Genomic DNA, 25597 nt, shown 5'->3' on the forward strand with positions numbered 1-25597 from the left:
TACAAAATATATCTTAGTTAACAATTACTACAGTAATAAAAATTATTATTTTACAATCAGACCTCACTTCTAAAAGTATAACTAAGTTAAAAATTATTTAATCGACAAATGGAATGCCACTTTATCATTCGGAATTATCACATAACGGCATGGATTATACATTTTAAATATTAAGGGATATTTATATCAGTAACAAACATCCCTTTAATACAATTCAGATAAAATAATAAGGAACCCAATTAAATGTCATAATTTACTGATTATTGAAATAAAAAATGTTATTATAATAAAATATACATTTATCTATGGTAACAATTTAAAAAGAAGAAATTAATTCTTCGTCGTTGAAGATAATAATTAAATGATTAATTTTTTGGCCGCGTTTGTTCACGTACTTGAAGCAATAAATAATCTAAAATCCTCATGTTGATTTATTTTTTCTAATTTGACTAGTCTAATAAAACAAGTTATTATTTATCAATATAGGTAAAATATCTTTAGTATTATTAATAAACTTAGAACCATTTGGAATCTTAGCGAGAGAATAGATGTAACGGTATATCAATTTACATTGGTATTTTATAGCATTTAAAATCACAGGAAATGGAGTAACAATAATGTACAATTTCTTCCCTTTCATAACTACAGGATGAACTACGCTTCGTTGTTTAAGATAGAATTGAAGTTGCTTACATCTGTCCTTTTGTCACTCTTTTCAGGTGAATCACTAATATAATTAAGTTCTTGAATGTTTTCACTGCTGTAATCTTTATTCAGTTGCTCATTATTTTCCTCACTAATTGGTACTACACTAAGGAATTCAGTGTCATTATTTACGGGCCTTGATGTTGTCTTTTCGGCTCCATTACCCAGGTCATTTTCAGGTAATGTAGTTGGTTTCTTCGTAGTGTCTAAATCATCAGTGTCTAATAAAAATGTTGAAATAGGTAAAACTTCTTCGTTGTAAGAATTTTCACTTGTTTGTTCTTCGCTGGACGAGGTGATTGTGTTAATTGGTGTTTTATTTGCGTCGGTAGTGGCTGGTTCTTCTACTCGAGAATTGCTATTCGTAAAAAGTTGATTGAACATGCCATCGGGATTATTGATTGCGGTTGTTGTAGTTTCCTGAACTAATTGCGGTATAACTGATAGATCATTTGAGTTAGTATTTTCGTTCGTATGTACCATATCGCTAACAGTATTTGAATTATTCATATGGTCCTCTACGTTCTCGTTTTGCGTTTCATTTAAGTTAGCAGGTTCAATGTCATGACCTTCTTGTAGTTTCTTTACAAGGCTTTTATTGTTCTCAACCTCTGGCAAGAAAGGATTCATGTCAGTATCGTGATCGATGAATTCAGAAGATTGGATGTTTGTAGGTTTTGTGGTAATAGTTGATTGGTTGTCATTTGGATTGGGTATTTCATAAATTGTAACATTTAAATTACTTACTTGTGAGATATTTTGGGAACTCATATCAGACGTATTTGGGACATTATATTGATTTATGATTTGTTGATCTTTAATTTTAAATGCGTCTATTGTCGTCGGCATGACTGTGGATGTCATTATATTTAGGTTGTCCTTTATTTCATCGCTTTGGTTCATTTCAGATTTGAAACCTTCATTGACCGTAATATCTTTCTCTGTTTCCTCCCAAACTGGAGCTGGATGTGAAGTTGTCATTGAACTTTCTGGATTATTACCAGTCTCCTCTAATTTTTTTTCTGACATTTTGTAAATATATTGGCCAATCGTTGTAGTTTCAAATGTATTTGATTCGATCTCTTTGTTTGGTAACATGGCTTCGGTAACATGTAATGCCCCGCTTCCATCAGAATTATCTTTTTGTGTATTTACTCTTTTTACTCTGGAATCGTCATTTAAATAATCGTGAGTAATTCCATACAACATCTCATCTTGATCTGATATTTTGCTACTGTTAGATCCCATGTTATTTAGGTAGTCAGGTTCAAAATCATCTTTAATAGCTCCGCGACCCAATAATTCGTCTACCTTAATCGCAGGTGTATCTGTGGTTTCACCGCTTTCAGTAATTTTCATAATATCGTCATAATTAACTTCAGTTACTGATTCAGATAACCAATCTGAATCAGTTGATGTTTCGGCAGAGTCTTTAGTTATCTCATTAGATTCTGTTATGTCTTGAATGTTATTTTCTTTATCCATGATTGCTTTAGATGAACGATTGTATAGCATATTAATCGTATCAAAAGTTATTTCTTTACCTTCATTCTCTAAAGATTTGTCATTAAATATTTGACTAGATACGGTAGTTTTTTCTAAGGTTTCTGTTAGCGGTTTGCGGTTTTCCAAATCTTTATTTTGTTCGTTCAATGAATTCGGAACGATTGTATCTGTTCCAGTAGTAGTCATTTCTGTTGGAGGATTTTCATTTATTAAAATACTTTGTGATCCTTGCGATTGAGACATAATCATTTTATTCTCATTGTTGCTTTGGGTACTTGTTGCCACATCATTGTGATTGAAATTCATTGAATTATCCATGTTTTGATCATTTCTTTCATTACTAGAAAATTGTGTTGTTGTTTCTACTTTATTTTTATTCGACTCATCTTCCTTAACATTGTCATCCATTTCTCGTGAGTTAGATGTAGTCATTTCCATATTCATCCTATTAGTAGTTGATTCTAAAGACATTTCATTGTGTTTCCTTATCAGATCAAACGTAATATCATCGTTTGTAATTCCACTTGTTTGTTCTGTCATTGTCTCTGTTATATAATCTTCTAAGGTCTTAGATGATCTCGACTCTGTCTTACGTTCATCACTCATTTCACTTTCCATTGGTGCTTTAATATTGTCATCATTATTTGTCATTACTGCAGTGCTTTGGGGAACTAAGCTGGTAGTATTTTCTTCAGCTTCAAGCCAATCATTGTCGACTGATGAGTCGTTGCTAAAAGTATCGTTTAAATCCATTGGGTTTTCATTTTGTTGTAAAACAGAAATAATTTCAGGTTTCGGTTCATATGAAGGTTCGTTAATACTATTAGGTTCAGAAATAGAGATCCTTGTTGTAGTTGTCATTAAATTACCCATGTTATTTTTATTATTTTCGGTATTTTCGTTTACTGATTCCTTATTTTCTTCTTCAATATTCGTAAGTTCACCAGATTCAGCATCTGTTTGTTGTGTTTGCATTGGTTTTGAAGTAGTATGAAGACCCATTAAACTATCTAAATCAAACGTGGGATGATCAAACATGGGTCTAGGCGAAGTTTTCGATTCCGCTGCTTCATTTTGTTTGCTCTCATCAGTATCAGCGGAATTAGGGATCAAAATTGTTGTTATATCTGGACTATCAGTTGACTTTTCTGGAAGCTGGAAGTCCGTTTCTGATTTAAAATTAGAACGGGTTACCGACTCTGTATTATCTGGCGATTCCGTTGCGGGATTACGTGACTGCAATATTTCGGGCGAACTTTCTTTTGTTGGCTCCGACCTGGCCTCTGGTTCTGCTTTAGGTTCTTCTGTAGATTCAGGTTCGGGCTCAGCCTTCGGTTCAGATGTAGGTTCAGGTTCCGGCTCAGCATTCGGTTCAACTGTAGACTCGAGTTCTGGTTTTGGTTCTGCCTTAGGTTCAGGTTCGGGTTCAGCCTTTGGTTCTGCTGTTGGTTCAGGTTCTGGCTCAGACTTCGGTTCTGCAGTAGGTTCAGGTTCTGGCAAGGATTTCGGTTCAGCTGTAGGTTCAGGTTCTGGCTCAGACTTCGGTTCTGTTGTAGGTTCAGGTTCTGGCTTAGCATTCGGTTCTGCAGTCGGTTCGGGTTCTGGCTCAGCTTTCGGTTCTACTGTAGGTTCAGGTTCTGGTTCTGCTGTTGGTTCGGGTTCTGGCTCAGGTTTTGGTTCTGCCGTAGGTTCAGGTTCCGGTTGAACATCTTCTGTCGATTCAGATACAAGTTTTGGCGATGATTTAGGTTCTTCTTCAGATTCTTTGGAAGAAAACGGTTCTACGGTGGAATAAATTTCATGTTCTGGACTAGGTTCCGGTTTTGGCATCTCTGTATCACTGTGACCAAATATATGGGAAAATTTCAAATCTGCCTCTGTTTCTGTAGTTGTTTCTGGCATATATTGACGTGTCTTTTTCCAGTCAAACACATTTTCACCGGTAGCTTCATTTGCAGATTCAGCATTCGATTTTTCTTCTTCAGAAATTGTTCTCATTGTGAACTCAGCGGAGTCAACCGTTAGTTGCCTTTGAGTGGTAGGTTTGGAATGATCGTCTTTTGTTACGGAATTGTCTAAAATAGGCATACATCTCTTAGGTGAACTCGTATCCATCATCTGTCCATGTGGACAAACGCACGTAAAATCGAGTGTGGAATCGTCAAATTCGCACCTATGTTCGCAGTCATTGTTATTAATCTTGCATATATCAAGAACTGGCTTGGTTTGTATCTCTTGGTCTTCTGCGACGTGATATATACTTATCATTCTATTGTTAGTGTTTAGGTAATTGTTAAGGTTGGTTTTCAAAGTTTTCGCCGTTAGAAGATCTTCGGTTGGTTCAGTGTTGTATTTTGGTAACCAGTGAATTCGATACGTCACAATGACTGATCCCTTCCTGCAATTAAGAAAAAAGTTGTTTGAAATTATTTATATTAAAATTTAGCAGTCAACTACTAGTTTAAGTCTTTATTTATAGAGAAAATGACATGATAAGATTAATTTGTTTTTCACATGATTTGGTAAATTTCTACTTATTTAACATAGATGAGACAACCGACGAAATATGCTGTAAAAAAATAATTCCATTTTCTAAATAATAATTGTTAAGAAATTATATTATAATAGCTTTCAAAGCAAACTTACAGCCAATAAATATATATATATTTTAATTTTAATTGCTAAACAACTCCTATCCCTTTATGAGAATTTGAAGGTTGAAACCATCACGAGTGACACAATTTCATTATTTTCTCGTGATGTTTTCCTTCACTGCCTAGCAGGAGATGAGTTAATTATACAAATTAAGCACATGAAATCTAATTAGTGTTTTGAAGATTTAGACTCTGCTTTTAAAATAAGGTCTCTCATCGTACCATAGATATAAAATACATAGATAAAATTAAATAGAAAATATCTACTAACCTTAATTGAACGACTTCCACTATTATCTCGTTGTCTCCATTTTCTAAACTGTTTCTATCGAAAAGAGCGTGTTTTAGAGCGTCGCTGAACGTTTGTGTAAATTCCTTATATTCTTCGCTGTCCGTATCTTCAAAAGCTGGCAAGAAAATCTCATTGTCGATCTTTAATTCTCCTTCTACTGTTCTTGGTACTGAAATAGTATAAAAAACAATTTTAATATATTTCCATAAAATAAATATAATATTCAAGAGTAGTATTTAATTTTTTTTGACTTTTGCAATTGGATAAAAAAATTGTACTAGAATCTTCAATTAAAAAAAAAACAATTTAAATCTTATATATATATATTTATTGAGTTTGAGTTTAATATTGCCCATCAAGGCATGCCCACAATGGGAAGTAGCCACCGTTGTCTATGTGCGTCACTAATGCCAGGAGCACAGCCAAGCCACCTAGCTGAAAAGCTTAAGCTTAAGAAGGACATATTGTATGACTGAGGGAGTACCGAGTACGGAAGATCATTCCAAAGTTTGTGACCTGTGTTTTGATTAATATTCGTATTATAACTTACCGTACAAAGACATATCGTTAGATTCATCGGACATAATGGAGAGATCTGGTGCTTCGTCACTTTGCGTCTCCGTAACTTGCTGTGGAATAGGCGAAGTGCTTGGTTCTTGTTCGTGGCTATGGTCGTGGTCGCTGTGGTCAAGTTCGTGATTGTGGTCGCTGTGGTCATGATTATGGTTACTGTGGTCGTGATGATGGCCGCTATGATCGTGATCATGGCTGTGATCGCTTGTGATGCCGCCAAACGCACGCGCGGAACTGACCGATGCGTTGTACTGCTCGAGGGGTGTTGGCGAATTGGTGAAGAGTATGCCAGCTGCAATTCAAAGTAATATTTAATCATTAGTTTATTTCGACGTTAAAATAGGATAATCATCCTGTACTTGGTAGATATTATTAGGTATATTAGGTGAATATGCCTACTGTAGGTAATCAATACTTTTCGCTAATGTACTTAAGATTTTACGATATTTAATTATCAATCAGTAACATGCATCAATATATTTTTTAAATGGTACCTTTATTTTTTCTAAGTACAAGAATACGACCGTATTAAACTTATGTAAAAGCTTAACTGTGCCACATTGCATGTTAAAATATCTGTGCGTTATCGGAGCGTATCCCACTAGGTTTTATCTGAGATTGAAATCATGTTTCTATCTGAATCCATATTTCCAAATATATTATTATTTTGGGTATAAAGTATAAAATTATAAATCGAAAAACGGATTAATTCTATCAATAAAACAAGTAAAACTCAAGATTCTTGCGGAGTTTCCCCGTTTGAATGGACAACGCATAGGATGTTAACTTAACTGTCAATTTATAAATAAAAAATAAAAAAAATGATTTACTTGCTAACAAAAAAAGATAACTCCACGGCGGGGAATCGAACCCCGGTCTCCCGCGTGACAGGCGGGGATACTTACCACTATACTACCGAGGACTTGGAAGGATCTTCGAAATTATGTTTTAGATTAACAAAAAATTAAATTAGTCTATCAATTATGTCGTTATTGTTGCACCCAACACGTGACACATAGAAGTGAAACGTTCCAGTTGTTACGCTGACTGTGAATTATTTTCCTTCATGTACTATATGTTTACTCAGAGCCGTCTCAAGCTATGCTGGGGCCCTGGGCACCCATGAATTTGGGACCTTTTTGGTAGATATTTACCATGTACAAATAATTTGCTTTGGGCCAGGCTTTAAGTATAATTTCAAATAAAGCGTGCGGTAATTTCTTACGAATATACGATATTCGTAAGAATCTGATTGGTTGTACAATCTTATGGCTATTTTATAGCCATTTTTGATAAATATGTTAGTTATTTCTTACAAATATATCACATTCGAAAATATACATAGTAGTCAATGTGAGAACAAACGTGTGAAAGTTATTCTTCTGGGCACGTGCCCCATGTACCCTATGGTAAAGACAGTATTGTTTTTACTGTATTGATGATATTTTCCTGACCCATTTCGGCAGTCAATATCCACACAAGCTAGTCAACTGCGACTGAACTGAACAAGTGTAAGCGCATTTGCGATAACTGCGATTTGAATAAAAACTATTCCCTCGAAATCTGTTACTTTAAAAACCCACTGTCGTCTAGACACAATATGACGAATGTAATATCATCACAAGGATTAGTTCCTATTGACTAAAGTTAAATAAACTAGATGTTTTTTCATAGCGAAACCTTTTGAATAGCGTGTATTAAAATGAATGAAAAACCTTTTATCTTAATGCGATGACTATCTTTTTAATTAAGATATTAAAGAAATATATATGTATCTTTCGTAAACATCTTAATGATAAAAATACTATATTATGTACAAATGTTATGAATTGATATTTGATTTCCAGAAACATATTGATAAACTAGAGATAATATGTTATTGAACATAGACAATCGAGAACGACGCTCTAGTTAAGATTAAGAATTAACCAACAATTGTATCTCGTCGTACATATAACTTGTCAAGTTATTTATATAATATTTGAACTTACTGGCTGCGAGAACGATGAGTGCAACTATAGCAACAACAACCAGTCCGAGCAACGTCCAGCAAAGAGGCCGCTTGCAGCCACCCTTCTCCCCGCGTTTGTCAGCGGTCACGTAGAGTTTCTCGCCTCTGGAAATAACAAGAAAATCATTATTAAAACATGTTACAAATACAATTTACAAACATTACCATTATTCCTTTGAATGGAAAATGGTATTTCATAAAATAATATGTACGTAGGATATAAAAGTAACAGTTATTAAGACAATGTCATTAAAAAATCAATACGTACTTCTCCTGATCTAACACCGGTTCACTTTTTGGAGTGTTATTGAGGAGTTGATGGACTTCAGGAAGAGGTTTAGTCTTATCCATTTGGACTTATAACTTATTTAATTACACGATAGAAAAAAAATATTCATAAAATAATGTTGTACCAAAATAAATAGACCACGTTCACTTATAAAATAATTTTAATAACTAAGTCTTTACACAATTTTCTGTCTACGTATAGTATCAAATTTCTCGTGTTGTAATAGTCGCGTAACTTACAGTTGCTGCATATAATAAATGCGTGAAATGTATTGTAATATAAACGCATTAAGGTATAAAACGCATACAATCTGTTTGCTAAGGTGTCTATGTATGTTTGTAGAATATACATGTCGCTGAGTATAGTATTAAATACACCTAAGCAAATAAATACATGCCACGAATGTTTGGAGGTTAAAAAGACATTTTTAAACAATAAAATAAAAACGAGAGCGATCGGACGGGTGTTTTAATTTTCTTTTAAATATATTTTTATACTATAACCCGTTTTAAAGGTTTATATGTACACAATAACAACTAAGGTTATCGAAGGTGTATCTAATTATTTTTTTGAATACTTATTCACCATCCAAACGAGCTTAGGTATAAAGCGACATTTGATCAAACTTGCTAAATGTTTATATAATATGTATAACCCACTTATTTTGTTGCATCCGAGATAGAGAGCTATTAATAAAAATATTTTCAACAGTCAGATAAAATATTATGTTTTTAGTACAATTAGAAAAGTTTATGGATTGTGACAGTTTTTTTTTTAAATGTAAATTTCTATGAATAATTAAATGTTGTTTTATTTATAGAAATATATAAAGTCTTTGAACACGATTTGTCCATTTAAAAATCTGGTAGTTTTCAACAATCACATAAAACTAGTCGTTTTCTAAGTTGCGTCAAATTCTTAAGTATTACTTACACGATTTATTTTGAACTGTGATGACCCAATGATTAGAAGGTGTGAATCTTAATCTTATTCAAACCTGAGTAATTAATCTAAGTTTATATTCATCTCGTGATCAGCGGTGATGAAAAACAGCGTGAGGACACCTGCATATGTCGAAAGAAAATGCCAAGTGTCCAACAATCTGCATCAGAGCACTTTGGTGGAGTAAGCTTCAAGCCTTTTGTTCAAAAGAAAAGGAGGGAAGTAACATTCTGTAAAATACCCACGGCTGGGCAAAGTACCATTGGGAAATTTAGGACATAGTAGGATAGTAACTAAAAATAGATCTTAGAGATTCATATTAACTTTATAATAATTATTAGTTAAGTAAATATATTGATATGTATGTTTATTTCTTGTACGTAAATAAGGGCATGACAGTTCACGGAACGGGATTGTATCTACTCGGTGTGATAAAATAGTGAAAATATACAATATAAACTACAGGAACATGATAAAGTTATTTTCTTTATTAGCGCCTTATTAAAATAATTTACAAATGGATGGTCATATGGACAAAATTACAGACTATCGTTAGGATACATCTCTAGTTAAAGCTATTATCAAACAATTATTATAAAAAAAATACTTTAATCAATTGTCAGGGAAGGACTTCGAAGTGTAGTATATTAAACCATACGAAAACACTTGTGTTGTTATATGTCCGTTTGCAACCAGGTATGGTGCGCGGAGGTCGTTGCTCTCTGCTTTGTTCCTGCGGTCCTTTCATACGGTTACTTACAAAGGGCCTGGAACACACCTCGGGTGTTTTGGCGTGAGCCTCTATTTAGATCTTCGTAGGTGGCTGTTTGCTACTCGTATACTAATTTGTAATAATAAGGACCGAGGAAGCGAATTTACATTTTCCATTTAATTAAATATTTAAACTTACTAACAGAACTTATTAGTAATGAATGTATTTAAAACATTTTATATTCAATTTAATTTGCAGTATTTTTTTTTACCATCTTTTAGTTAATTTACATACGCGGATATTTATAATTTTAAGACTCACGATACACGTGATTATACGATATAGAATTACTTCGGCGAACAATGTTGCCCATTTAAACCAGCTGTGTCGATGTATTCTTAAATGATGGTATATTTTACCATCATAGAATTTATGTGCCAGTGCCCTTTAAAATCGTTTCTTCTTTTCTGCTACACTATCGATTAAAATTCTTGTTAATTAAGAACAGGACCTTCACACCGATATTAATTGCGCTGGTTTGTTATCTATTTTTAAATTAAGTCAATTTCCTCTGTCAGTTTCTATTTTTTTATAAAAGTGAAGTAGTTAATGGTTAAAGCGCATCCTTCCTCAGCCGAATACCTTTTTTTAATCGATTAATTGGCCACTAAATGAAGATTTTGTAATTATCATCAATTTATGACACGATATAAAGTGAAAATGTCCGGATTTCATTAATTTATCAATTATAATCAGTCTAATCAATCATTTTTTTCTTTATTTAATAAATATCTGAGAGGGATAATGATATATAACAGACATCATTTATCATATATATATATATATATATATATATATATATATATATATATATATATATATTCAAAGGATAATTACATTTTATCTTTTTATAGATTTTTTTTAAATTTATTTCTTTACATGGAAATTACTAATGACGACCTCCGTGATCGAGTAGTGCGTTTTCATAGGTACGCCACTCCGAGGTCCCGCGTTCGATTCCCGGCCGAGTCGATGTAGAAAAAGTTCATTAACTTTCTATGCTGTCTTCGGTCTGGGTATTTGTGGTACCGTCGTTACTTTTGATTTTCCATAACACAAGTGCTTTAGCTATTTACATTGGGATCAGAGTAATGTATATTTATTAAGTTATAATAAAATTTTGTGAACAAATTCTGTACGCATTGTTATTGTAAACGACTCTAAATATGTTTCCATGTCACCAAACTCAAAATGTCAGTTACTGTTATGTACATGTCAGTTATTTTTAAATCAATCAAAAGCTTCGTTCTCCATTGAAGATGTATTGAGCAAGCGCATCCGACATTCATGAATGGGACCAAATACGAACGCGTTTTCACTTGCGTAATATCACAATGGATAGTCACACTAACCGCTATGGTGTCATTACCCATTAGTTACGGTGTTTGTTAGTTTGAATCTTAAATCAAATGATGGTTTATCCTGTTTATGAGGTTGTCTTTGATGTTATCGAGGCACATGGAGAAACTTAATTTAGCAAAATGACAAATTGCGTACCTATATAAGTATGAGATGATCTAATTATAGATTAGTACACTACTTATACGACTTTTTTTAGCTTAGCAAACTGGCTAATGGACCACCAATGATGGTCAGTGGTAAGAACTGCCATAAACATTAGTAATGTAAGAAATATTAGTAATTTCTTAAAACACCAATACCTATAATTCCGCGATTCGAACGCGCGAAAAATAAACCAGTTCTCCGTTGTATGTACCTATAGACTGAAGTCGAGGTATATATGTTTTCAAAGTACTATACAGTTTGGATAGAAATAGGTTTTTATTATTATTAATTATATAACAGCAACGCGTTCACAATTCACACTGGTAGAAAAAAGGGTATTAGACGTTTATATTGAAGGACAATATTCTTACGAAAAAAATTTGTTTTTTTGGTGAACATTTCACCAAAGTTTTATTACAATCATCTTTTAATTAGTATGGACTGCAAATACGAATTTTTATTTATTAAGAAGTTTTGTTTAAAAAGCGAATGCAACTGAGTGATGTATGTTACATATAGAAAAGATTTTTTTTTTTTTTATGTATCATTGGTTGGCGGACGAGCATATGGGCCACCTGATGGTAAGTGGTACCACTACGCCCATAGACAAAGGCGCTGTAAGAAATGTTAACCATTCCTTACATCACCTATGCGCCACCAACCTTGGGAAATAAGATGTTATGTCCCTTGTGCCTGTGATTACACTGGCTCACTCACCCTTCTAACCGAAACACAACAATACAGTGTACTGTTATTTGGCGGTAGAATATCTGATGAGTGGGTGGTACCTACCCAGACGGGCTTGCAAAGCCCTACCACCAAGTACTTAACTATGGCCTTGAAATAATCCACTAATCTTCCAAAGAATTTCAATTTTAAAAATATATACAGCTAAGAGTTTAAAACATACTTTCCACAAGCAGACGGGTCGAGCCATAGTTTAAAAACATATGATTACCTGAAGGAGGTTAGAATGTTCTGTACAGATTTCAACGCGTCGCGTCGCGTCGGCCCGCATTGTGGTCTAGTCTCATTGTTTTGAATTTCTTTCAGGTCGTCGTTGTCTTTGTTTTCTTTCTGACCATTGCTATGAATATGCAACCGCTTTCTCGAACAAACTTATAGTTTAGGCGACCCTCATACATCATAAATCTATTTTATTAATTTCGGAAGTGACAACGCTCTTCGCGATGTTTTAAAAAAGTTAATGTGGGTATACCGTTGTGTCACAAAATATTCACAATAATATCCTGTATAAAGATAATATAAATACGTTAATATATATTGAATTAGAGCCGTAATGGCCCAGTGGTTAGAACGTATGCATCTTAACCGATGATTTCGGGTTAAAACTCAGGCAAGCACCACTGAATTTCATGAGCTTAATTTGTATTTATAATTCATCTTAATTTTAACGAAATTCTGCCACATGTGTATTCCACCAATCCGCATTGGAGCAGCGTGGTGGAATATTCTTCAAACCTTCTCCTCAAAGAGAGAGGAGGCCTTAGCCCAGCAATGGGAAATTTACAGGCTGCTAATGTTAAAAAAAAATGTAATAATATATTGAAAGAAACAGCAGCAAACATTGTATAATCACGATGGAACATTCGCAATTTAAGACTTCAAGTCAATTCACGTTTAAAGTTTCAAGTTTTTTAATTAAGATTCCGCAGACATTTTGAACTTGGCTTACTAATATATTTGAATCTCATGACAAGAAATCATTGCTAAATCTTATTACATCTTATTAATCGATAAAATACCATAGAGATAATAAAAAGTGTAGAGCTTGTATTCCCTGATTTTCACTTAAAAGACACGAATACATTTAATTGTATATGGTGGTAGTGAGTAACTAGTGAGTTTTAGTCGGTTCTTCTTGGTACTATCTACCTATCCAAATATATTAATTTACTTTGGAATCATCACGTAGTGCGTGTCACAAAGTGATGATTCCAAAGGGAATAAATAATATTTTGAAGCAATTTCGCAAACATTTAACGTAACAATTTCCAGATCGATCTATTTATAATTTTATTGCAGCTAATTAGTCCAAGATATATGTATTTTCAGACATGGTCCATTGGTCCCGTTAAGGTTTATTTATTAGTTTAACAAGCTATAAAACGGTCATTATACACTTGTAATAGTTGTATGTTTAGCCTTCGGCTAGCTGATGTGTCGTTCGCCTTAGTAGCGAGTCATTATGTTTACAGCTATTTCTGTTTACCTGTTGACTGTTTAAAAACTTTCTTGGCGAATTTTAAAACAATAGCAAGTGACACATGAAACTGTCTTCTACCTCGAGATGGAATTGTTCAAATAGAAGAAAGAAAACCCGTTTAAGAACTAGGGGTTCTATTTTTAAATGAAATTTCAAATTTATGGAAAGGTGTACCTTTTTATGAATTTTACACGTAAGAAGTCGGAACAGACAGGTCCATAAAATCGTTTATTAATGTCATTTCTGACAACGTAGTGACTGACAAGTAATGTACCTCTATATTTTAGGTACGCGTTAATCTTAACCAAATACTGTTTGATTCTTATAAGTAATAGATTGTAAATGTCCCTCGGCTGGGCAAAGACCTCCTTGGCTTTGAGGTATGAGCTTACTTCACCATTCTGCTGCAATGCGAGTTGATGAATAAACATGTTTTCAGGATTTCATTGAAATTAGACACATGAAGGTAAGTACTTGAGATAAATAATAAACACAATTTAGCACATGAAAATACACTTGTGTTTACCTGGGCTTGAACCAGTGGTACTAACCTCTGGGCCTTTTCTATTAAATATAATGTTTAAAAATGACTAAAATAATAAATCTCAATTATGTTTATATATTACGTTACTAACAGAATTACCAACATTGTGGTTATCAGATCTTTACGGTCAGTGTTAGGCTTTTCGTATATTTGTTGTTACTTAATAAGCGTATCTATTTATATAAAATAACTATTAGGCGTCTTTTAAGTTTGTAATTTCGTTATTATTTGTTCAATATTGATCCAACCGCGTCTAACTGATCCTTACCTTCCTTTAAACACGTAATTTATATTCCTAAGTTTTTATTCAGGCCCTCGCCTACCTATATCTCAATTATTATGTACGATCAACGAACATAAAAAGGAACTAACGCAATCATAATATTAGGTTGAAATCTCATCATAGTGAGTCAAAAGGTAAAACATAAATTTTAAAATAAAATACGTCCATTTAACTAGATGACGGATATAAGATCGTTATAAGTGTATAATAGTTGAAATAATACCGAGGCGTCAGTTCATTGGTCGTGTCTTATGATGATGTGTTACGTAATTTAATATTTCCTAGAAAACGATATTGCATTTAACCTTAAATCACCGTTTCCGATACCTATTAGAATTTATCTTTAGTATTTAGTGTTCAGTTTTATAAAATGTATATTTGATATTTTAATATCTCAGAAGTAAATGTTTTGAATATAAGACGTAATTTATTGAAATCAAATTCATGAGTTATATTAATTTGGCAGATTAATAAAAGTATCAGTGTCAGTTATATAATCTAAGGGAACAGCAAATCTGAGACGGAAAGAGTTCAGGGCACAGGACCAATGGCTTTATAATCTTTGCGAGGCACGTAAGTGGAAGTTTGCAGTTTGGAACGACCTGTCTGGGTCTATTTTTCGGATGAGTTGAACTCTGGAGCCTTTAAGAGTATTTTGATATAGCATTTTAAACCTACCTTTTTATCAAGCCTTATAGCTAGCCACTAGTCTCATTAAGTACATATTAAACATCTTTATATATAAGTATAAAAGCGAAATACCACTCACTGATTAATGAGGAAATTTTAGAAACTATAAACATTTAAAAATTTTAAATTTGGCAGGTAGGTTCGAAAATCTAACCCTAAGGATGTAAAACGGGGTTGAAAGTATGTTTTATAAATTTCGCGCGGGTAAAGCCGCAGGGTCAGCTAGTATATTATATAATCACGTAACAACTTATAACTTCTCTATTTATCTTCTAAATGCTTTCTACAAGTCGCGGTTAACTTAAGTGGGTCATGCAATTAGTGTTAAGCGACAAATGTATCCTTTCATAGTATTTTTAACTTAATTAGTCCTTATCTCCCAATTACAAGTTAAATGTTGGATAAGGTATTAGAAAAATCGTGCGTTGCGTTCTGTTTATGTCTACAGTTGCAATAAGGTATTTGTAACGAAACGATTTCTTGTTCAAACTATAAATATAACGTTATTAATAACGTAGTTACATAGATTCGTTTGTAATCTATATCTACCGCATCATAAAGACATCTTGAACGTTTCGTATGATTGAACGCTTTAATCTCAGGCACAAGCTAAGAGACAATTCTACTAACTTATAAACGGTAACGATACGTCCCCGATTCTATTCCGATCCAACCAACCTAAGCTTAGCCGTAATTGAGAGCCAATATTAATTACTTATATCGTTGACGAAACGAACCCGATTATATTCCGATCAATCGTTCATTGCGTTTGTAGAATACGAAACGGCTGAACGGCAGCGATAATAATATTACGATTCGATGGCGATAAATGATCAATATTTTAGTAAAATTACGGCCCTGGCATTTTTAACTCATCTTTTTCGTGTTATGTAGTCGATTTATTTCACGTCGTGAATCTAAGGAGGCGGAGCAGTGACCGTAAACGTCAATCAATGTGACAAACTGTATGAAACACATCCATAATTATATATGATCCAAATTTCATGCGGTCGAATAAAAAATATATCTACATAATTGTATAACATTAACCTGTAAATTTCCCAATGCTGGGCTAAGGCCTCCCCTCCCTTTGAGGAGAAGGTTTGAGCATATTACACCACGCTGCTCGAATGCGGGTTGGTGGATACATATAGCAGAATTTCGATGAAATTAGACACATGAAGATTTCCTTACGATGTTTTCCTTCCTTCCTTCCTCCGAGATGATGATTATTAACACAAATTAAGCACATGAAAATTCAGTGGTGCCTGCCTGGTATTGAACCCGCAATCATCGTTTCAGATGCACACGTTCTAACCACTGGACCAACTCGGCTCACACTGGGCCATCTTCGCTCACATACTCGTAACCGGGGCACAGCAAACATTAGCAATAACACATTGCGAGTTTTAGAACCGTCGGGTTTGTTTACAGCTGCGCTTCGAATATCGCCTGACAGTCTTAATACATTGTGACATTTTAACGCAACGGATTGCAATATTGCGACGTAACATACACAACCCACGTTGGACTGAGCTGCAAGTGAGATATTCCAATTCCGAACGCTCCTATACATAAGAATTAGCAAAATTCGCAAAAGTTTGAAAGCACGCTCATTTAAAATTCATACCAGGCTTCAATAGTTCGTGGATTCCTTGACGCAATTCGCGGGTGTCAACTGACTTTATTTAACCGGCCAAGGTCAGCTCGAACGTTAAATAAAATTTGTAGGTCTTTTAATATAATCGTTATTAGAACAAGGACGTGTGATGAGGTTGGAGTGTCGCTTGCGGTTTGTTCGCGACTGTATCGTTTTGAATACGTAATAATGTAATTAATAAACTCGAAACTGGTTTTAGATATATATTTAGATAACTTACTTGACACTATTTTTTAAATCACTTTATGTAACGTGAATATAAGTTTACTTATCAATTTTTTTTAATTTGTGATAAGTAAGATTTTTAATTTCTAACATTTCATAGGTAGATTAAACTTAATACTTACAATTAACATTTTGTGATAAATATTTATAGCATTTGCATTATTTATAGATTTTTGTATAAATCACAGTATCGTTCATTGATTCTATTCGTATCAGTCACTGATTAAACACGAAATCTCAGAAATTATAACACCTACCAACTTGAAATTTACGTAGATTTCTTATAGGGTGTAGACATCCGTTAAGAACGGATTTTATGAAATTCCACCCATAAGGGGGTAAGATTTCGCGCGATTAAAGCCGCAGTTTCAGCTAGTGATAATATAAAGTACAGTGTTAATTTAGTTTTCAGGTTAATAGTTACGTAACCAGTGGTCGATGAATGATTTCTTGTCAGATCTTTGGGAGATTAAAATAATTACATGTTAACGTAATTCTAATATTTATTGTATGTATAAATACGATTCGTTTATGTTTTATAAATACAATATCACAGTCTGTTGAACAGTTGCGTAACATCTATAACCACATTCTCGCGAGAAACCAGATTTACAAAAGGCTGACTGACGCGAATTTCAATTTGTCTATGAAAATTTATCGGTTTTATTTCAATTTTGCTTTGTTCAGTTGATACTATTACGGTTTGTATTTTTAAGCAATTTGTTAGTTTGTAATGTCGCATTGAATAATTTAAATGGAAATTCTATTGGTTTGCATTAAGATTTCGTATTATGGAATATTACGATTCGGTTTGAATTACCTACATATTATCTAGAAATAAATATACTTGACAGTCGATTTCAAAATGAAAGTAAAATTCTTTTTAATTTAGATTTTCCTTTTTTTTGTTATGTAACGTGATATCTTCGTCGATGTGAACCGATTTTATTTTTTAATAGATTATACCGCGAAGGTTTTAATTATTAATATGTATAAAAAAAAAACTAAATAAATGAAGAACGCTTTAAAGTAAACAAATGAAACAAGATATATTAATTATTTGTTCTGTAAAACAAAATAATCGTTATCGATTTGAACACGAAAACTTGAAGAATCAGAAGCACTGTTTTTACGTCAAATACACACATATTCTCGACTGATTTGGTCCACACATACAGACTTAAAAAAGTAACGGTTACAACTAATTAATTGTAGATTAATATTATTCGTCATATCAAGAATAATTACTACGATGACTAAGACCTTCTATTATATTTATACCGTTTAGAACGGTATCAATAATAGATAAATAAATCTGGCTGATCAAAGGCTAGCTTCGATACTCCAGTGATTGGTTACAGTATGATAGTAAAATAACGGGTCTCTTTCGAATGTAACTTGCAACGTAGTTGTGTAGTACAGTTCGGCAACTATTAGTGAAACTATTCTTTCAGATAATAATTAATACATATTTTTGAAGTGATACATAACCGTATGTACAGAACGTTTTCATACGAAACACAAAATTTTTAACCCCAAAATATAATTTTACCTTGTGTACTTGTTCAGTAATTATATTGCACTCGCACTTTTTTTTTCGAAATTTAACGTTTTTTTTTTAAACATCGAACAAGTTCTTTTTTGATTTAAAGTTTACGGTATCGACTCTATAAGTCTTCTCAAAGGAATAAAAATGAAGGAAACTGAAAAGCCACAAACCTCATGTATTTCCTGTGCTCGTTGACTGGGACGAAGTATTCGTCGTACGGATTTGTAGAATTCATATCGACCTCCACGTCCTTCTTTTTCGATCCATTCTTAGGCGTAAGATTTATCAGTTCTAAGTTGACTGCTTCTAGTGTTTTCGTGTCACCATTGGGCTCTTTACTGTGTCCATTTTGGTGTGGTCCATTGGAAGTGAACGAATCGTTGTGATTCGGATCCGATTCATCATGTTGGTAAGCTCGGTTGTCGAATGCAGCGGGAGATGAGGGCGGGGAAGGGGGGCGGTGTTGCGGCCGCATTTGGTCCCTCGGGGACGCCGATCTACTGTGGCTATCCATTATTTTTGGAGCGGACTGACATCTGAAAAGAGAAAAGGCAATTAAAATCAAGTTAACCAGCAAATATATGTTATTGATTTTGTTTTATCGAGTTTTGTATCAATTGTAATGCCAAGTAATCATTTAAATTTAAATAACTTAATTAGAATTGTCTTGCGAAAAGGCAATGGACTTTTAGTCGACTTCAATTTTGATTTGTGAATACATATTATTTATAACGCTAGGAAATGGCAGCCAAGTGGAAAATGCTAATCGCTTTAGAAATAAAATTACGTCTATAAATTCATAATTTGAAGCAGGAAACAATACTGATGCTTTTGAGGTATTATTATAATAATATTGGAGCGCTTGTTGCGACTTATTGCAAATGGCGTAGCACGAAATGCATTGGTCACGTCTCAAACTCAGATTTTGGACTCGAACAATATCTCTTACAAAAGAGCATTATGACAGTTTTGTTTCTATTTAAATTGTAAATCTGTTTACTCTTAAACCGAAACGTTACGTCATATATTACATACATTAAGGTATTCAGGGAATTATCTGTTGTTACTAAGTGCGCATTCATACAACAAATCTTGTCTTGATCAAAACGTGGTTTAGCGGCGGATTAGTTAATACTGATTTGTCTCTTTCTGTCCCCGTCGTTTGTCGTCAGGAAGAAGAAGACACAATGTTTAATTAAACACCGCTAAATAAATTTTGTTAAGAAAAGTCGAAACAATTATCTTTTTCTGCCGCTAGGTTAGAGTCATTTGGTTTTAACTATTACGTTTGATATGTACTGTAAATTATCTCAATAATTAGCGAATTTTGCGTAAGATTAAGTCTTGTTTCTGTTATCGCAAAAAATCTATTGCAGTTAAATATTTTAACCTACTTTGTAATTAAGCAAAAAATTATAGAAACTGATTTATATTTTGTGAAATATCAAATAAGTATGAAAGCGGATATATTGAGAAATAATTGATTAACCATTGGAGTAGAAAAGTCCTTTGCTTTTTTCGGATTTTGAAATGTATTTTTGAATTTATAAACACTATACTAATCTACGTAAAAGTAATGTTTTCCGGAGTAGGACTTGTAGTTCTTGGACATTGTCTTGGCAAAACAAGACAATAACTGTTGCCATTAAGTTAAACAGGTAAATCTGCGGCTACATGTAAACGCATTAAAGATTCGGCGATAGTCGGTTAACTTATCTCAAACATAAACGTCCGTTGACCTCAACATACCTACTACATGTTAAACATTGCGCTATTTACACAATTTAATTATTTTTTTAATCCAATTTATACACGTATATTTGTCATTGTATATTTTTTACTATTTATTTTTCGGCCATATTGAATTTTAAGTTATCAGTTTAATCTAAATCAATTAATAAATTTAAATAAAACCCGTTATGACTGTCAAAATAATTAGATCAATTAATATATTATGATTATGACACCTAGTGATATTTATGAATATACGCTTGTTTTTATTCGGTATAATCTGGTAAAAATGCGTGTAATGTGTTGCTGTCCTTAGTCTCAATACAAAAGCAGCGAGGCTAACCACCTCTTACTTGATGTGAAGTTATGGTCTGGATTAACTGCTATTTTTTTAAAAATTCCTGTCATTCTTACCAAAGATTTACTATAATTGTTTAAAAAGAAGAGATTTATACAAACATTTTTTCAAAATAAAAATATAGTGCGGTAAATTTTGATTATTCTATAATCCAAAGAAGACTTTTGCGAGAATTACATTTTAGCATTGACAACTTTGTAATTTTTAATGATAATGAAATATTGACAATAATTGTATTTTTGTTTTTTTTTTCATTCGCAAAAGTGTCAAGGATATATTAAAAAAGTTTGATTGATTAATTATCTGTATCATTATTTTAAATTTATTATCTTAATAAACAAGCTTTTATTTCAATGAAAATGAATATACGATACGAAATAATAAAATAACAAAGAGTTTATCTGTACATAAAAAATATAATATTTAAAATCAAGTATATGGTATTTGTGTGTTTATATTTTATTTATAATATTTTTTATTGTTTGAAAATACGAACATATTATTCACCGCGTAACGTATATGGATTCGATTAACTAATCACGCAGGCGCAAAAAAATATTTTCAACATGCAAGCAGTGTTACAAAACTAAATGAATGGGAGTTGTAAGTTACACTCGTGGCGGGAAGTAAGAATAATAAAATGTTTTTAAAAAGATTATTGCCAGCGTATAATAATTTTGCTTTTGTTTTTTTTTACTAGGCATTATTTATTTACTTCACATTTGCATTTGTTTGTGCTATAATTGAATCATCGGTGGCAAGAAATTTTATCTCTTAAAATTCGCGGGAACTGATGGAAATTCAACTAACCTAACAACTCTTGGTCGCGTACTAGATCCACTAAAATCAGCGGTACACATCCCGTCTTTGTATGACGTCTCACGATTGCTTGCGAATACTACCGTGATGTAGATTAAAAATTTAGGCAGCTTTACGTGTTTTAAATAAAAAAAATCTTTTATTATTTTAGTATCTTTTTTCTGTATTTTCGGTTACATTTTTTTCATAGTTCTGTATATCCTATAACATTTAAAAAAAACACTATCTACAGTTAACATTTAAAATCTGATGTTGGTGAAATATTTAAGAAGAATCTTACGTTCATTAATATAAATAAAACATTGTCGTTTGCTTCTAAAAAATCTAATGTACTCAAATGATACTCTAATATTTAACTAACCGGAAATAATGTAATTGCTGTAACAGGTTGGCGTCGAGGAATTTTCGAGAGATTAGTTATAAGAAACATCATTATTCAGTTACAAAGAAGATTTATAAATATTGAAAAAATGTAAGAGTGTTTTGAGAACGATCGATACAAATACGCGCCGAGAAGGACTTGCAATATATTAGACCATTGTCGATGTAACACATTTTCAAGTATAGGCTGTTCAATTTTTACCTAAAAAAATAGAACCAAGAAGTTAATTTAACTTATTTTTTGGTATTTTTAAATACATATATAGAATATAGGAGAATTATATTTAATATAAATATTATTTGTTGTAAGCCTTAATGCGATTCCGCCTGGGTAGGTCCCAACAGTTATTCTAAAGCCAAACAGCAATACTTAGCATTGTTGTGTTTCGGTTTGAAGATAAAGTGAGCCAGTGTAACTACAGGCATAAGGGATATAAATCTTATACCGTGTGGTGGCCCATATAAAAACATTGCAGATAAGAGACGAGGAGGACCATCAAAATTTTTTTTATATTCTTCTTTCTCAAGATATCGAAAAGCCTTTATTCATACTGCCTGAATGTTTGCGTTGAATATGTCTTCAAATTTGCCACTCTAGAGCTGAAATTACTCAGCCGGTTGATAAATCTAGATTCCGTACAAAATAGTGGACATAAAACAAAGTACTGCAACCATAAATGCGGCTGCAAGTCTTAGCCAAACAGATAAGAAATAGAGAAATAATAATTGATTTATACAAAGCGGGGCAAAACAACTGTCGACTAGTTGTCCTTCAGAGAGGCAGGTGATGTGAGGTTCTTATTGAAGCGATTGAAGACCATTAATTCGTTTCCGGACCGATACGCTTCTCAATGAAGCGGTCGTTTATTTGTTTTATGATAAACGCTCGCGATTAAAGTACGAATTAATCCATTGAATATCGGTAAATACTTCGTTTTATTGGTTATTTTTCGAATGTTTTTTGATTCATTAAGATAAAATCAATAAGAAAACGTACTCACTCACTCAGTTATTTAATAAAACAAAACATCGAAATGTATTTAAGTTCAATGATTAATATGTTTTTTTTTTTAATAAATAATACTAATTGAAAATTATATATACAAGGAAAGATGATATGGTGTCATATCTAACCTTGACCTCGGTGTGTTAGGTTTCCGCGTATTCGGCGTCTCTACCATGGATCTAGCATAGTAGTATCGCGCATGCGCTGACCTTGGAGTCCGAGGCGTCTTCCTATACCTTTCGCTCCTTACTAAATTCCCGCCACCTGGCATTTTGTTCACTCACATTCTACCGTTTAGATAAGGACGCCCGATTTGACATTTTTATATTTTTTAATGTGAGGCAATGGTTTCGTTCGGAGTATCGACCGCGCACAGCGCAGTCGGACGACGAAGACAACAATCACGTAAACAATAATTGTTATTGTTTTATACAGGGGCATACATTTCGATGCACATATGTTTGTATATTTAGGATTTTTAACGACAAAAATCTTCGATATTGCTTGATAGTATTTAATAAGTGCAGTCTATTATAAATTAATATTATTAAGACGAATTCAATACAGTTATTATTTTTACGCTACACGAATTAACAATGACATTGCAGACTAATTATTTATCTGTCATTAATATTTTTATGAACACGCTGTATAAAATATTTTCAACAAGAATGACTTCATGCTAAAAGTATATTATACAAGCAGAATTGTCACCGTCATTCAAAGAAATAGATTGTTCTAAAAATACTAAATAACAAATGATAACTCGATGTCGTGGCTGTAGCGTATTGATAATATTCTTTAGGGAAGGAATGTCAGACATCTAGTCGTGAAAGGCTTGCCGTACTGGTCGCATACTAGACTAACTGCATTTTACGCTAGCATTAGATTTAAGTTTTTGCTGCGAGCTGGTGCAAAACCCTTGTAAATAGACCTTACAGTTAAGATACAAGTTTTATGCTTGTTTTTATATAATAATACCTTTGGCATAGACGTTAAATCATTGAAATATTAAAAATGATATAAAATATTTATTATAAGTATATTTTGTAAATACTAAGGTTTTATATACAATATTCGTGTCTATGCTGTTGATTGTTGAGAAGTTCCTTCGTCTGCCACCCACACATTAGATATTTTATCGCTAAATATTTCATATTGTTGTGTTCCGTTTCAAAGGGTTAGTAAGCCAGTGTAACTACAGACACAAGGGACATAATATCTTAATTAATAAGGGTCGTGGCACATTGGTGATGTCCTTACATCACCAATGTGCCATGATGTAACCATTCCTTAATGGTTAATATTTCTTGAAGCACCAATGTCTATGGGCGGTGGTGATCACCTACCATCAGGTGACTTATTAGCGCGTCCGTCTAGGTATATAATAAAATAAAATAATATAACGATCGGTTTTTTTATAACTATTAATATTATTTTCTATAAGTTCGTTATCATGTGGATGTTCAGACAGAATAGAGCCAACAGTCAACATACATACATACACAGTTATATTTAAAATATATCTCTTAACATTTTCAGGAGCAGTACACTAGAGACATAATTACTGACCCAGAAAGTTAATTTACGATTATTTAAAGATTGAACTTTCCTTAATCACTTAAAATTAAAGAATAACTGTATATGACCTTTATTATATACCTACAAACATTTTTTAATGTAGTTAAGCTGTCGGTACATTAGTGTGGGGATAGATTACGAATTCTTAACGCTCATTTGCAAAGATGTGTTCACGCCCGCGTCTAATCTGCACATGTGAAAGTAAGCTTCAGGCCACATGAGTCACGACAACGTCTTGACACGTAAATTCAAGAGAATATCTGTTATCAGAGCCGAGATGGCCCAGCGGTTAGAATAAAGGATTGTTTTCTACATAAGTTATTAAATTTAATAAATTCATCTTGTGCTTGACGGTTAAGGGAAACAGATAGACAAAACTTGCAAGTGTCAGATGCAATTCTACCATATGCAAACCCACCAAGATGCATAGCAGGACTTTGCCTACCAGTTTTTTATTGGAGAATTTTGACCTCTAGGTATTTAGTTTAGCTAACTAGACTAATTTTCAAACAGATTTGCAATCACACCCGTGTTTATATTGAAAGTTCTGATTTAAGGTAATTTAAAAAAATATTTTAAAATAAATAATTTACCAAATAACTAGTTTATTTTCATTTTTTATGTATTTTATTGTGCTTCAGTTCGGTAATAATAATAAGGCGCAATACAGACTATGTATTCTTATATACAAGTTATGCGAGACTCTTTTATAAATGACCTTTTTTTTGTTTTAGCGATAACAAAAACCAAATCATTGATTTACTTTTTTTTTTTAAAATTGTAAATTATTTCTATTACTATTTATAAATTCTCAGGAGATTTTTAATTAAGTTATTATTAAATACCGTGTTTTCTGTCTATATATCGTCAAAAAAGTGACTTGTAACGTAATTTACCAACCGTATTTTTTTCATGTATCCATGCTGATATTATGTCAATTGAATGTCAAAATTGTGTCCATTTATCCTTACTACTATTGTCATTGGAATCGGTTAAACAAATTCTTAAAATTTACTTAATTTATTAATATTATTCATTGATATATTTCAACAATGATCTTCCCAAGGTATTGAACGTCTGGCCTTCCAAGTCAGGCAGAGATTTCATTAAAATTTAATTGTTTTAACGCGGATATTACACCGGAACGTTATCCGTCTTAAGAACTGTTATGTAATCTTAAGAAACTGCAATCGAAACTCGTCATCGACTCGTCAAAATTAAGGAAAATTATAATAGATTACAATTAATTAGAGAAAATCCAATTGAAAAATGTGTTAATTAAGCATCAATAAC

At 32.8% G+C, this 25597-nt stretch overlaps 1 protein-coding gene and 1 non-coding gene across 3 annotated transcripts in view; both read right to left on the bottom strand.

Moving 5' to 3' along the window:
• Positions 1-43: 43 nt before the first annotated feature.
• Positions 44-25597, bottom strand: part of LOC125075112 (zinc metalloprotease ZmpB-like) — a 62009-nt gene continuing 36455 nt past the window's right edge. The window contains exons 1-5 of one of the 2 annotated variants that reach the window (XM_047686731.1): positions 8010-8171; positions 7722-7846; positions 5708-6022; positions 5137-5326; positions 44-4609 (exon numbers count right to left, since the gene is read on the bottom strand). In XM_047686731.1, coding sequence (XP_047542687.1) covers positions 655-4609; positions 5137-5326; positions 5708-6022; positions 7722-7846; positions 8010-8092 — 4668 coding nt within the window. In that variant the 5' untranslated portion in view covers positions 8093-8171 and the 3' untranslated portion in view covers positions 44-654. Of the gene's footprint in view, positions 4610-5136; positions 5327-5707; positions 6023-7721; positions 7847-8009; positions 8172-18598; positions 18965-25597 lie in introns of those variants that run through there. The other variant, XM_047686730.1, reaches the window with a different exon arrangement.
• On the bottom strand, positions 6581-6652 carry Trnad-guc. Its single transcript has one exon. It is a non-coding gene; the product is annotated as a tRNA-Asp (tRNA).

The sequence above is a fragment of the Vanessa atalanta genome, chromosome 2 (assembly GCF_905147765.1).
Source record: "Vanessa atalanta chromosome 2, ilVanAtal1.2, whole genome shotgun sequence".
Classification (NCBI taxonomy): Eukaryota; Metazoa; Arthropoda; class Insecta; order Lepidoptera; family Nymphalidae; genus Vanessa; species Vanessa atalanta.